Genomic DNA, 15,240 nt, shown 5'->3' on the forward strand with positions numbered 1-15,240 from the left:
TACTTGTGTCACTTGATTAATTTATCTCAACGAATTACCTGATTTCGTGACTGCCAACCTGCGTGACTGAACCTTGCGTGACCGTTAGGTATTCATCATGAGAGTTTCCGAGAATCTCTTTAAGAGCTGTCAAATGCACATGCAATTACAGCACATACAGTACCACAATAAGACAAGACAATAATAGAGCAACAGTTATAGATAGTATATTTGACTAGATATTCTTGACGAAGTGAAGGCATGAACACAGAGGGTCTTATCTCTGAGCGTAAAACTAAGGCCAGGGCCCGGTTGTACGAAGCCTGGATCTTTCAGTCGGATAGCGCTATAGGTTGCTATCAATAGACGTCACTTCCGGTAATAGCTCTTTTTTGATGGCTTGTAGAATTCTGGAGGTTGTTTTGATCTCTTGTTTTCTGGTTTCATGTCGTTAAAATAGTCAAACACAATAGTTTGAGGACTTATTTTGATATGTTTTGACTTAGCATCCGCTAGTTGCCCCACAGTCAACCGCTTGTTTGCCCCCCACTAAACTCCAAAAAAGTCATATGATTGATAGTAAGCAACCCAGGCTTCGTACAGCCAGGCCCAGGTGATTTGGTATCAAGGCGTGCAATGCATTGTTTGTCACAGCGAAAGTCTCCAAGAATTTTGTATCTTGTCTTTCCGCCAACAACAAAAATAATATTTTGAGAAGAAATTTGGCGAATATTTCCGCGGATTACTTAGTCTTAATTTCAAACAAAAGTTGTTGTTTATCGAAAGGAAAACCTGAAACTTGGAAATATTGAGCTACGAATCAAACTACGGGCTGAGAGAAACGAAAACGCAGTTGCATTCGAATGGGGTCACAAAACAGGAAAAACAGGAAAGGCACACGATAGCCTGACATCAAAATACAACGATTCTATTGGTTGAATAAAGACCTGGGTGTAACCTAAAGTACAAGGCAGAGCCCCAAACCATCCAGACAGCTACACTGTATCTACCAACGATCAAGACGTAGAAGAAATTACGGAAAACTTAAAAGAACTTATATACAGAAATCCCAATTATACAAGGGCCGCGAAGCGGCCTGAAAGTATAATTGAAATTATATTAACAAACGAAGTGAGAAATATATGAGAAAACAATAGGTAGAATCCTGCCATTTGTGCTTCGGACCACATTTTAACGCACTCCACTCCCCTAGAGTTTAAATATTGATGACGTAATCCCAGAATCCCGTGCTGCACTAAGTGCGAAGTCACATAGTACTTTTCATCTTTTTAACGCCTGTGTGAAGAGACTCCACGATGAGAAATATATGATGGGAATGACTAGTCATTTGTTAATATTTGACAAGTACGAGGGCGGGAGGGTATCTCATATATTTCTCACTTCGTTTGTTAATATAATTTCAATTATACTTTCAGGCCGCTTCGCGGCCCTTGTATAATTGGGATTATATTTCACAAACTCCGTTCGAAATATATGAGAAAACAATAGGTAGATTTTAACGCCCTCAACAATATGTCTGACTAAATGCAGACATTAACACAGTGAGTTTGTGAAATTAATACATTTATTCGTAACTTGAACGTATTCAACAATATAAATGACTTTGGGTTAGAAGAACTAAGCTTTGTTTGTGTTCAAGACAGCGTTAGCATAGCTGCTGTTATGTACTGGCTTGTAGTAGAAGCGTTGGAAGGTACTGGGTGATGTCCAGTCTGCCATGTTCATAATGTCACCTATTGGGACATTGTTGTTTGCTGCAGCTGTTGTTGAAGCACCTCGTACAGAATGTGCCTTGAATATATCTGTGTTAATACCAGCGGCTTTTATTACTTCACGTAGCCAGCGGGCTAAAGTGGTCGAAGTAACAGGTTTATGGGGCTTGATGAATGAGATGAACACAATATCTGGTTTTGAAGAGGGAATCAGTGGTCTAACCTTTCTAGTGGCTTTCAAGTAACATTGAAAAGTGTTAACTGGGCAGAGCTTGCTGTCTGAATGAAATTTTGCAAAGAAGGCTTTGGCCATGTCCTCAGGAGATCCTCGCTTTCTCGGAGAAGTCAAGGTGAACGAGATGCCTTCTGGAAGTACTTGGCAGTATCGCAAGTCGAGTTTAGACAGGGAAGAGACTCGTTCTGGGCATGAGAGTGCAAATAACATGGCAAGTTTGAGTGATAATAGCTTTAATGACAATTTTCTGGAACTTCCCATGGATGACAAGTATTTTGTTACTCTTGTGACATCCCATGTGTGATTGTATCTTGGTTTGGGGGGTCGGATATTCACCATACCCTTTAACAGTTGTGTTACCAGTGGGTGCTGCCCAACTGGGTAACCGTCAATCTTATTGTGGCTAGACGATATAGCTGAACGAACAACATTAACGGTTCTGTAAGCAACTCCAGTGTTAAAATACTCTGACAGAAACATCAGAATTTGGTTTAATTTTGCTGAAACAGGATTAATCTTTGATTTATGACACCAGCTGCTCCAATGCCGCCATGCGGACTCATACGCCTTATGTGTGGAGGGTCGAGTGGCTGACAATAGTATCTTGGTAACGTTTTCAGGAAGGCCTTCTGTTTGTAAGTTTTCCCTGATATGTGAAAGACGGCTAGGTGTAGTCTCGGAAACAATGGGTGGACCCTTTCGATTGAGGCTGGGTCTTTCAGTAAGTTCCTCGTATTGGGAAGCATTATTGGATTCTTGATGAGAAGTCGGAGCAGTATCGGCCACCAAGTCTGGGCTTGCCAGATTGGGGCTACAAGTGTGAGGTCTGCTCTGTCTAGAGATACCTTGCGAAGGACTGCAGGGATCATGTTGAATGGTGGAAATGCATATCCCTTTAGGGGTCCCCAGTCTAATGTCATGGAGTCCGTGTGAAGGGCTTCTGGGTCGGGCCTCCAGCTCACAAACTGTGGCAGTTGGGTTGTCAGTCGTGTGGCAAATAGGTCGACGTTGCAATCTTTGAGGAAAGGCTGAATGACTTGGGAGCTTATTTTCCATTCGCTGGAATCGTGAAACTCTCTTGATTCCTTGTCTGCAATGTGATTGTCTTTCCCAGGGAGATGTTGTGCGCTTATCAGGATTTTCCTTTGTAGGCACCACTCCCATATTTCCAGCGTCAGGGAGACAAGTATGCTCGACCGGGTTCCTCCCTTGTTGTTTATGTGGGCAACTGCTGTAGAATTGTCCATTCTCAAGCAAATAGCCTTGTGATGTTGGTTCTTCATAAACGCTTTTAAGGCAAGGAATGCTGCATTCAGTTCTAGATAATTGATGTGCAGCTTTTTCTCCTCGCTGGACCACCGACCGTTTGTGGTGGTGCCCTCGCAAACTGCCCCCCAGCCCTTCTTGGAGGCGTCTGTTGTTATGACTAGGTCTGAGGTCGGAGGGTTGATTGGACTTCCGTTTACCTTTCTTATATTTGCTATCCACCACCTGAGCTCCTCTTGGGCATGGTGGTTTAGGGTGATTTGTGTCTCGTAGTTGTGTTCGTTGATTCGAAGGTGCTTTATGAGTTGAATCTGTAAACGTCGGAAGTGTAAGGGGGCCTGACGTATTGCCAGGCGAGTTGATTCCAGAGAGCCGAGTAGGCTTGCTACGTCCTGTGCCATCATAGTTGGGTTGGTCAGGGCGTTCTGGCATTTGTCCAGAACCTTCTGGACTTTTTCCTCTGGTAGGCTCAGAGTTAGTGTCTCTGAATTTACTATAAACCCTAGGAAGGTAATGGATTGGCTTGGTTTCAGCTGGGACTTTCCCCAATTGATAGTGAAACCTAGGTCTTGCAGCAGTTTCAATGCCATTGATGTGTTGGTCTCGGACTCTGTCATCGTGGACCCCAACAGAAGAAAATCGTCTAGATAAGCTAACATGCGTACACCTCTTTTTCGAAGAAACGAGACGACCGGTTTGGTCAGTTTTGTAAATATTCTTGGTGCTGTATTTAGACCAAAGGGGAGACCTTCGAATGCGTAGCATTTGTTGTCCCACAAAAATCTCAGGTATTTTTGAGAAGATTTGTGAACTTGTATTGATAGGTACGCGTCCTTCAGATCTATAGACGTCATAAAGTCCCCCTTCCTTAGGATTGTTTTTAAGCACGATATGTTTTCCATTTGAAAGTGGGAGTTCTGTATGAAATGATTGAGATGACTCAGATCTATGACTGGTCTGAAGGATCCTCCTTTTTTGGGCACCAAGAACAAGCGGCTGTAAAAGCCTGGTTCGTTTGGGGAGGGGTCCACATAGATTGCTCCCATATTCAGGAGTCTTTGAATCTCTGCGTCTAATAACGGTTTTGTTTGTTCTGTTGATTTTGTCACAACTGGAATTCTTTGAACTGGAACACAACGAAAGGGAATTTGATACCCTGTAACAATGTCTAGGATTTCTTGGTCTGAGGTTATTTCCCTCCATTTGTTTAGGAATCTGTTGATTCCCGATTTGTCCCCTTTGAGGGGCGAAAGGACCGGTAGTTTTTTGAGCGGCTACTTTGGTATTTGGAAAAACCGCGCGACTGGTTGGACTGCTTGGACCTTTGATTGTAATTAGATTTACGATTTGGTTGTTGGTTTTTAGTGGGGACTGAGAGATTTTTGGCTAGACCCCTACTAAGTTCTGCCTGTTTAGAGGCTAAGGTGGGAAAATCTTCACCGAAAAGCATAGTTTTAGCATTAGGCAAAGGTTCATCTGCCAGGTTAATTTTTTCCTTGTTAATAGTCGCTAGGACCCTTTTCCTGCGAACAGTTGAAAGGAGATAATTTGAAGAGCCTAGTAAGCATAAGGCTTGTTCTAAAATACTCTTAACCTCGTCAGGTGACACTGCTTTCCCCGATGAGAGGGCATCGTGTAAGCAACAAAGTGGACCTGTGGTGTTTAGCAAAGCTCTTTGAGCCAAACATAGGTCTTTATCACGATTCTGGACAAATCTTTTTATTTGTGGATTGTTTATTTGGTTTACAACTGAGGTATCTAGAGTGGGTGCCCTTAGGCAATCAAGTGAGGGAACACTGAAGTTTTCAAGAATGTCTGACACCTGGTCATGGCTTAATTTCTTCCTAAAGTGCTTATCTAGGAAGGTTGATAGCCCCTTGGTTGGTTCCCAGGAGGATGGTGTGGCCCCAGGGTCATACATTTCATCATCTATTAGCGTATTCTCGCCTTTTGTTGAAGCAGTTTCAGTTCTTGGAGACTCGGAGCCTGGATTGAGTAGCTTATCAGTCGAGCTTGGTGGTCTATCCTCCGAGTTTGGTGGCTTGACAGCCGAGCTTGGTGGCTTATTAGCCGAGTTTGGTGGCTTAATAGCCGAGTTTGGTGGCTTAACAGCCGAGTTGGGTGGCTTTTCAGCCGAGTCTGATGGGGACTGTGTCCCTTCTTGATCTTCTGGGAGATCGTAGTCCAGGTCTGTGTCTTCTGCTTGGACTGAGAGCAGATCATTGTAATCTATCTCGGTGTGTTTTGGCGGGAAATATTCCATGTTAACTTCGAGAGTTGAGATACGCTTATTCGTCTTTGAAATCGCTTCTTGGATTTCCTTCAGTGTTGAGAAGACTGAATTTATATCCTTTTGGTCCACTTGGGATGTTTTTTGTCGTTTGCTATGCCTAGAGCTTGTTGATTCGGACGAACTGTCCGTGTGGCGGGAAGAATGTTTAGATCGTTTACGAGAAGACATTGTAGCAACTAGAGCTAAAAATTCAAAAATATTACAAGCAATTGTATCCCGAATGGGATTATTTATGATTCTGGGTATAGGAGTAGGCTAAAAGGTATAAAATAGAGGATAAAAACACGGTTAGTAACCACTTACCTTATCGTACGTCCGAAGCACAGCAGAAAAAGATGAAAAGTACTATGTGACTTCGCACTTAGTGCAGCACGGGATTCTGGGATTACGTCATCAATATTTAAACTCTAGGGGAGTGGAGTGCGTTAAAATGTGGTCCGAAGCACAAATGGCAGGATTCTACCTATTGTTTTCTCATATATTTCGAACGGAGTTTGTGAAATATAATTAGCTTAATTAACTGTCCGAACTAAAGCTAACTGAAGGTAAGGATTTAGAGATAGATTTCTGTAAGTTTTTCTAGTTTTATAGCGCTAGACTATTTGTTGTTAAGTTTATTATGCTTCATTTTGCGTCACTTTCGTTTCGTGGGATAAAATCAAATTTTCCTCTTCTACTTCAAAAATATGATCAGCTTTTAATAAACTAATTAACCATGTCTATACATATAGAAGATATGGTTTATTAAGAACCTAGTTTGTTTGTAACAAATGCAAAATTTCAAGTTGTAGAGATAGCTGACTGACTTGGCTTTGTTTAGGAGTTCAAAGGAGAGACTGCTCGCAGGGTAGAAATGAATCATTCGTGCAGTGATATCGGACATGGAGTAAATCTAGTCTACAAGTTTGTTTCTTTTACAAATGGCTGATTGATTCTTGTTGCTCTGATACAGAAACGAGCTGAAATATTGACAAGAACCAAGCGACAGATGATCACGAACGCGGAAGTGAAGTTTACTTCAAATCACCGACGGCAAAGGGATTGAAAAATCAAGGTAAACTACATTAAAAAAGGCGAAATTTCAAAGAACATGTAAGATTAAGATAGTTTAAAAACCTCCAATTGATTTTGAATTGACAAGATTCGTATTGTCTAGGTAGTCAAGAACGGTTGCAACGTTCTTTGTAACCAAGGAATTACAAAATATTGACAAGAAATTGCGAAAAGTACCAGAACGAGCACCGCTACAGAGGTAAGGATGCTAACTGCAACTGAATATTGAAATCATATTTATTTTAGAGTGTGATCACCTAACAATGGGAGTTTATGATGAAAATCTAGAAATTTGAGTGCTATGAAATAAAGGTGTTTCGTGTGGCGTTGTCTGTGATTAAATACAGTCGAACTGAATCCCGGGAATTTCCATGAACCCTCGGTAACTCGAATCTCACGTTTATAAACTCGAACCGTCCAGGACTCGAACACGAAGCGATTTTCGTTTTACTTCAGGTCGTTTTGTATATAATTTACCACCGATAACTCGACTTCGCTTTAAGACAACAAGTCACAACATACGCTAGAATATTAATTATATTGTACAGCTATTTCTCGTCACGCATCACCAGTATCTCTTTATATGTTTTGATTGGACTTTCGGCACGTGTAGCCCAAGCTTCGGTGTCACATATTTATATTATATAAGGCAATGTATGGAGAGTTTTTAAACACCGTAATTCAATGGAAATATTTCAAGCTCACACTGAGACAGGGTACATGAAATAACGCTCTCTCCCCTCTGGAACAGGGTATCCATTTTCGCACGTAAATCAATGGAAATATTTCAAGCTCACTCTGGGACAGCGTATATGAAATCACGCTCTCTCCCCTCTGGAACAGGGTATCCATTTTCGCACTACTGGAATAATAATAATAATCTTTATTGAGATAACTTTTTCATAATTATGATTTTCAAAAAGGACCTCATCAAAATAACAACAGGGAACAGGGTATGATTTTCAGCAATCTTACTCTGGAACAGGGTCAGGGTGGTAGCACATCCCTACCCTAAACAGGCAAGAGTACCCAGTCCCCCCCCCCCCCCCCCCCCCTAACTCTGGCAATTCAAATTCAAAACCACTTCATATAACCATTTCGAAAAACCTGGCATTTTGCATCCTTTCGTTTCTCAAAAGGTCATAAGCCCATTTTCAGTGATGTGGCTGGGAAGTAAATTCTTTTTGAGAACCTTTCCCAGTCATTCATGATAGCGAGTAGTTGATTGGAGGTTTGAAATTAAGCATGAAGCCTTGAAAGCGACATTTGACGTACAGGAATTATTGGTCACACATGACATCATCATCAGATCATCATCATCACTATCATCACCATCATCATCACCATCATCATCATCATTATTATCATGATGATGATGATTACTATTATCTATTATTATTATTATTATTATTTTAATTATTTATCGAATCTTGACAATAACATCGAACGTAAGAAACTTAAATATTCGAAACTCGTAAATAGACAAAAGAGCCAATTCACGGATGTCAAGTTCGTCAATCTATCCATCAGCAATAACCTTGGTGTCTTCTCCAACAAATCATCAGAGTTTGTAGAAATGATGAAGGAATTAGGTTTAGAGAAAAAGCAGCAGAATTATGTATTTAGGAACGTAACGATAATCATCATCAGATCCACTTATTACATTTTTTGTTGTCGTAACAAAGCATGGGATAATCCTGAATTGATAATGTTTAAGTTTTGTGAATTTTCAAGTGTTCGCAAGTCATATTCGAGTAGTCAATTGTAAATTGTCTTTAAGTAGAGAGATTTATAATTGCTGTAAAAATGTTAAAAATAAAGTTTTTATTATCATTATCTATTATTATTATTATCTATTATTATTATTATTATCATCTATTATTATTATTATTATCATTGTTCAAAAAAGTCCACATACACAGCTGACCTCACTCCTTGAATAAAACTTTACTGACCCTCCCCTCCCCAACCTTTTTTCCTGGAACAAAAGTGTTTATTTTTAACTTGTTATTCAACAGAGATAAACCTGATATGGCAACCAGTTGGCCATCTTCAAGGAAAGAAAATCTAAACTTTTTTCGTCTTTCAAAGCTGTTGATTGAATGTGGAACACATGTCTTAAAAGATATATTCGACTCGATCCATTCACCAAGCTCTCTTGACAGCACACTACGTGGTACAGCAGTACATTCTACTCTAAAGGGCCTGAGAACAAAGAGGATTCTAACCACTCAGCAATGGGACAGACTCTACCCTGCCAGTACAAGTACACTTGTCACTTCAGCAGATTTTGACATCACACTGTTATTTGTACTGTTGCGTAATATATGTAGCTTAGCACCCCCAGCAACAGGATGGGACAAGCCTCCTGTTGCTACAGACCTGAGTAAAGAAGCTGATTTGGCTCGAGTCAAATATTATAGAAATGAACTTTATGGCCACATCACAAAAACAGCTGTTAGTGACAGTGATTTTGAGAAATACTGGAGTGAGATCTCAGATGCGTTGGTGAGACTGGCTGGATCTCATTACAAACCAGAGATTGAAAGAATAAAGATAGAAGCAATGGACCCTGAAGAGGAAAAGAATTTTACTGAAGTACTTAAAGAGTGGGAAAAAATGGAGCAGACATTACTTGAAAGGATGGAGGAGATTCTTACTAAGAGAGTGAAAGGGAATTCAGCTGCAGATGCTTCACAGGCCAAAGGTGTGTACAACTGTAGCTTTAGTATAACCACCTCTTTCTCTTTTACTCCGACGAAGGACTATAGCGTCCGAAACGTCAGTAAGTTTTTTCATCTTTTCACGGTGTATAATTTACCTTTTTATCATTACTGTTTCATTAGAAACACCGAAGCAGCTCACACTAGTTTTTAGCTAGTTATATCTTCTTTAGTATAACCGTTTAGTTTTCTTCACTTTCATCTATGTCATGGAATATTTCCCCAGGAATTATATTTAACAAAACTTCCATAGGCCAAAAGAACAACCAAAACCATATATTTCAGCCAAAGCTCTTGTAAAAAGATTTTTTTACGCACGATGGTGTAAACAAAATATTCAACAAACGGTTTGTGGAGTGAATACTTTGCATTTTATTTCTTTGATGAAGTCACGTGAAAGCCAAGAATAACCAGATTGTATTTGATAAATCATCAGGGAATATGGTTTTTATTTCACATCAAAACTTTTATGTATTCTAAAGTGATGGTCAATAAGGGAGCAGTCGTTATTTAAGTCGGGGGGGGGGGGGGGGGGGGAACGGGGCGAAGACAAAATGTATTTTATGCAAAACATTTTCCAGGCCCCTACCTAATAGCATTCATGTTTTTTGGGTACCTCCCTTCAATCGTTTAAAAAATCCTCCCAGTCTTCCCAATCCTCCTTTTAACCTTTTAAGGCCCCCCATGTTCCACTAAAAAAAAATTGAGGCCCCCCCCCCCCCCCATTTTCTCCTTCACAAGCCCCACCCCCTCCCCCACCCCTCTCACTCCGACTTAAATAATGACTGGTCCCTAATAAAATGGAATATATTCCAAAATAGCCAATATTCCAACATAGCAATATTCTTTTGCAATGCTTTTGGACTGGGGTTAATTAGGGGCGAGGTCAAAATAATGGTCCAAAACAGGAACCTGATTTTATGAATGAAGGTGAATTTTAGGTACCGGTACATACCCCTCCCCCCTCAGAGACCTGTTCAAATGCTCGATACTGGGGGTCTGTAGTGGCATTTTTTATACACAAATATGTTTTTTAGCATACATGCAGAAAGACAGTCCATTCATTTTTGTGATTTGGCTTTAAGTTTTGGAGATATTTGGGGACAAAGCCTAAGATTTCACTTCCAGAGGTGGTGGGTACCGGGTAACACCACCCCTCCCCCCTAAATCGGGACCCGTGAGATGACAATCATTTTGCCCTCATCCCTTAGAAGGAGAGGGGGGATGCTTAATACATTTTTCTGATCTTCGGAAATACTAGTGTACTCTAAAAACAATGGCTATTCTTCTTTTTTCTGTTCACTGCAATTCCCAGACACACACAACGAACTAGACCTTTATCACAAACGAAAAATTGAGTTTGTGGTGGACGTCAATCAAAAGGGTTTCTATCGTTTCCATTGGTTTCTACACCAGAACTGGCGTGAATACTCACGTGAACACGTGCAAATGTGCAAAAACCGTTACCCTTATCTCATGCTTCTTGTTGCTGTGAATTTCTCACTCTGGATATATTTTCTCAAGCAAAGCTATTGGTATTGACATGATCTGGGCTTCTTCAAGATCAGATAAGTCAATACCGATAGCTTTGCAGTTAAGCGTTTGAAATTCGGATTCGGAATCCTTAGACATGTTTAAGAAACCCCTTTGATTGAAGTACACCAAAACTCAATTTTGTGTTTGTAATATAGGTCCCAGCGCAGTAAGCTTCCCCAATCAAAACTTTTAAGCATATTACTCTTAACTGAAAGAGCATTCATAGATGAAGGGATCATGGGAAGGTTAGAGGGATGGATGGATAAATAAGTAAATAAGTAATTAAGTGAATAAATGCGCACGCAAGTGAGAGCTTAGTGGCACTTGAAACAGTCCAATGAAAAAAAATTCCTCAAGATATTTTATTCTTACCTTTTCTTCCTGTCTTTTGGGTGTTAAATCGTTGTGTTTTGATTTTCAGAATATACAGAAAAACTGAAGTCATCCATTATACAACAAACCGATTTTCTGTTGTCAGAGGAAGAAGACAAGAAAATTAGAACCGATGACATCTTTACAAGTGTGACTATACAACGTGGTCCAAAACGCTTCAAGGAGTCCCAAGAGGGAGAATTGGATGAAATTCAAGCAAAGAGTACAAAACTCAAGAACTGTTCACATATGTTTCTTTGCCTGGAAAATGATGATCAGAAATCTGCAGCTTCTTGCACGACCAATCCTAAATCTGTCTTGTTGACGGGCAAAGCAGGAATTGGGAAATCCCTCTTTTGTCGGAAGCTGGTACGGGATTGGTCGTATGGCCGATTGTTTGAGGAAGGTCAAGAAAATGCCAAAGTACCTGATTTTCAGTTTGTGTTCCTGTTGACATTCCGTCAACTTCTTCTTCTAGAAAAAGAAGAAGAAAGGGTTGACTTACGTGATATATTAAATCAGTCCTCCCTGCTGAACGAGCACTCGGTGATAGACGAGCCATTACTGCAGTACATGATTGAAAATCCTGAGAAGCTGCTCATCATTCTCGATGGTTATGATGAGTATAAACATCGAGAGAAAATCACCGGGGACTATGAGACAGCATATTCAAACGACCCTCATGAAAAAATACCTGTTCCTGCTCTGATTGCCAAAATCATGAAAGGAAAGATGTTAAACGGTGCAGTGGTCCTCGTATCCTCGAGGCCTGGCGAAGCCGAGGAATTAAAAAAAAATATGTTTGATGTGAGATGTGACATTCAAGGATTTTCTTCACTTCAAGTGCTAGAATACATCGAAAAATATTTTAAAGCGAACGAAAGCATGAAGAACAAAGTACTCGATCACATCAAAACGAATGAAATTCTTTTGAGTTTTGGTCACATTCCTGTGATGTGTTTTCTAATGTGCTTCTGTATTAAATGGTACATGACTGAATCAAAAACCACAGAAAAACTACCCATCACAATAACAGAACTTTATCATGAAGTAATCAAAGTATTTATCAAGAAACATTCCTCTTCTAAATATGAAGAAATGGAAGAAACTAAAGTACAAGAAATATTACATAAACTAGCTGAACTAGCGGTGAATTTAATGATGGAAGATAAATATATTTTCAACGAAAAAGATATGAAAAAATTCAATCTTAACGATGAAGAAATAACAAACCTGAAAGCGAGTGGATTACTTGACTGTTGTCCTGGCGTTAAAAAATCTCCATTCGAGAAACCACCACTTGAATTTACGTTCACCCACTTAACGATTCAAGAATTTCTCTGTGCTTTTTTGTTTGTAGAGAAAAAACAAATCCCAGAGAAAAAGAAAGCGAGCGATGTGACATTTATGTTCATGGCGGGAATGTTTTCAAGAGAAAGAGATGGGAAAATGATAGAAAAGTTGATAGAAAATACCAAACCAGAGGACAAAGACGATCATAGGAATAAACTGCTAACTTTATCCTGTCTGTACGAGTACAAAGACGATGGATTTTCTACCAGAGTCATAAATAACCTTAAACAGGTATACTGTAATAGGGATGGGGAGATTGAATTTAGAAAAATAACAGATATCGATTGTCTGTACATAAGTTATTTATTAGATATAGTGAATTTAATTAACGCAGAACAAACTAAACAACATCCAGCATTTACGCAGCCTTTTATTGTTCATTCATTGTGCATTGAGTGGTCAACTTTATCAGCATCAGGGATCAGAATGTTGTGTAATTCTCTTGCTCGTATTTCTGCTGTTGATGAGCTGTCGCTGTGGGCTTGTGAACTAGTAGACGATGAATGTATTAAAATAATTTGTGAACTGTTGCCTAGTACTAAGATAACAAACCTATACCTAAGTAGGGACAATATAACAGATATTGATGTTAAACAAATATCCGACATGTTGCCTCGTACTAATATAACCCTCATAGAACTAAGTGATAACAAGATAACGGATGTTGGTGTTAAAATAATATGTGACATGTTGCCTCGTACTAATGTAACACAATTATACCTACATAATAATAACATAACAGATGTTGGTGCTCAGTGTCTATGTTCAGTATTAACACGTGATGATTGTCGTGTAAAAGAGTTAAAATTACAGGGTAATAACATATCAAGTGAATGTGAACTGTCTCTAAGACAACAACTGATCCCTGGTGTTGAGTTGATTATTTAGATCGATAAGACTTAATCGTTTTGCATTTGTTTGAAGTGTAATTGTTCTCTCCCTTGCCACGAGGGTTTTTCTCCAAATTCTCTGGTTTACCTCCCTCCATAAAAATCAACACGTGAGTTGAGAATGGAGAATGTATTGAATATAGACGACCCCACAAGCTTCTGACTTCAAAGCCTACCATGTATAAATGAAAAAAAGATTGATTGACTGATTTATGTATAAAATACTGACTCATTAGCCCATAATAAACGTGTAGAATACTTTAATATTTTATTCAAAAATAAAGAAATTCTTGTAGTTTTATTTTTGTAGTTGATTGAAAGTTGATTTGTGTTTTACTCAACAAATATTCAAACAAATCCATTGAACTGATGAGAGCAGGATAGAAATAGCTAATATGACTTTGTATTGTCGTTTTTAATGTTCTCTGGTTGGTTCAAGTTCCCTGACATGAACCAATCAGCGTGGATTATTATTTTCCCGCTCTTTTCATCACGTGACTGGTTGGTTGGAAGTTTTTCAAAGTTGGTTTTGTTCTTTGTTCTTCATCAACCAAGAATTTCTACTGGATTATTGCTCTCTTCCCAACAGTTTACTGACTTACACAACCAGCCACATTGCAAGTAAATACCTCAACTACTAAAGCTGTGAAGGTATATCTGTTTTATATCTTCTCTATTTTTTTTATTTTGAAATGAGGCTTTGTTTGAGAATGGGAGCAATTAGTATAGGAAATCGCACGATCTCGAGTACAATTTGAAAGGCGAGTGCAATTAAAGAACTTTCAAAACATATGAGTGTCTATTAATTCCAAATTGTACGAGAAGATCGTGCGATTTTTTGTTTATAGTTCACTTAACGAAATTTCAGTAAACATTGCGAAGCGACGCCGTGCATCTTTGTCTATTTGGCGGCCGATTTTCAGTCCATCGCACAACTGAAATGCATAATAAGATTCGTTCTTACGGCTCTAAAATTTATTTATATGTTTAATTTTTTTTGTGTACAAAATGATAGAAAATAATCGTTTTTACATTGTTTTGGCCGCGTTGCCATAGCGACTTATTCGGTACTTCAGTGGAGTACAATTAACGCTATAATTGTACTCCTCTCGACCAATCAGAGTCGAGTAATTTTGTTGAGTGTACTAAGTATAGAACATAGTCATTAAGTATGTGCATATGTTTTGGTATTCTATGATTGAATATACCTACCTATAATTACTGTATTACCCTGAACCTAAGTTTGGCGTTTTGGTGGACTAATTAGATAATATTCTATTGAAGAAATAGAAAACGCGCGCGCGTGCTGTGTGCTGTCATATAGCATGCGGGGGTTGGCCGAACACGAGAGAAGTGTTAGGAGAAGCACGACGCGTAGCGGAGTGCTTTTGGACACTTTTCGAGTGTTCTGCCAATCCCCAAGTGCTTTATGACTGCACACAGCACAGCAAGCAAGTTTTTTATTTCTTTTATAAAATACAAATTACAATAATAGATAGGAATGACGCAACGGAAAGTGCGCGCGGTGCAATGTGCTCTCATGAAGCACGCGCTCCAAACCAATCAGAACGCGACCTTCATAGCAGTTATTTTATATTGGAGTTTTATTTGTTTAGGATTTCGTCACACAAGTCTAGGTCAACATCAAACGCACATAACGCTATTCACCATTTTCCATACATCGGTTTACTGGTCAAACATAAAGCATTCAGTCGAGTTTGCAAGGTTCAAATTTGAATAATTATTTGAAAGTACTTTGGCGCCTCGCTTGAGCGCTTTGTGTTTGACCAGTGAACCAATGTATGGG

General features: G+C 39.3%; 2 protein-coding genes across 3 annotated transcripts; one reads left to right on the plus strand and one right to left on the minus strand.

The window, feature by feature from the left end:
• Window positions 1-4,420: 4,420 nt before the first annotated feature.
• LOC148913130 (uncharacterized) lies at window positions 4,421-6,008 on the minus strand. The gene is made up of 2 exons (XM_089027061.1): window positions 5,810-6,008; window positions 4,421-5,688 (listed from the first exon to the last, which is right to left on the minus strand). Exon 2 carries the CDS (start codon window positions 5,672-5,674, stop codon window positions 4,421-4,423), a length of 1,254 nt encoding a protein of 417 aa, XP_088883187.1. The 5' UTR covers window positions 5,675-5,688; window positions 5,810-6,008.
• Window positions 6,008-13,734, plus strand: LOC116308637 (NACHT, LRR and PYD domains-containing protein 3-like). Of its 2 annotated transcripts, none has more exons than XM_031719109.2 (5): window positions 6,008-6,051; window positions 6,459-6,560; window positions 6,663-6,758; window positions 8,578-9,266; window positions 11,240-13,734. In XM_031719109.2, exons 4-5 carry the CDS (start codon window positions 8,591-8,593, stop codon window positions 13,429-13,431), a joined length of 2,868 nt encoding a protein of 955 aa, XP_031574969.2. In that variant the 5' UTR covers window positions 6,008-6,051; window positions 6,459-6,560; window positions 6,663-6,758; window positions 8,578-8,590; the 3' UTR covers window positions 13,432-13,734. The 2 variants fall into 2 exon arrangements, with proteins under 2 accessions (XP_031574969.2, XP_031574970.2); XM_031719110.2 differs by having other exon boundaries at window positions 6,667-6,758.
• Window positions 13,735-15,240: the final 1,506 nt, after the last annotated feature.

Source organism: Actinia tenebrosa, unplaced genomic scaffold, assembly GCF_029948245.1.
Source record: "Actinia tenebrosa isolate PJP-AT-01 unplaced genomic scaffold, QUT_ActTen_1.0 PGA_scaffold10__47_contigs__length_13832649, whole genome shotgun sequence".
Classification (NCBI taxonomy): domain Eukaryota; kingdom Metazoa; phylum Cnidaria; class Anthozoa; order Actiniaria; family Actiniidae; genus Actinia; species Actinia tenebrosa.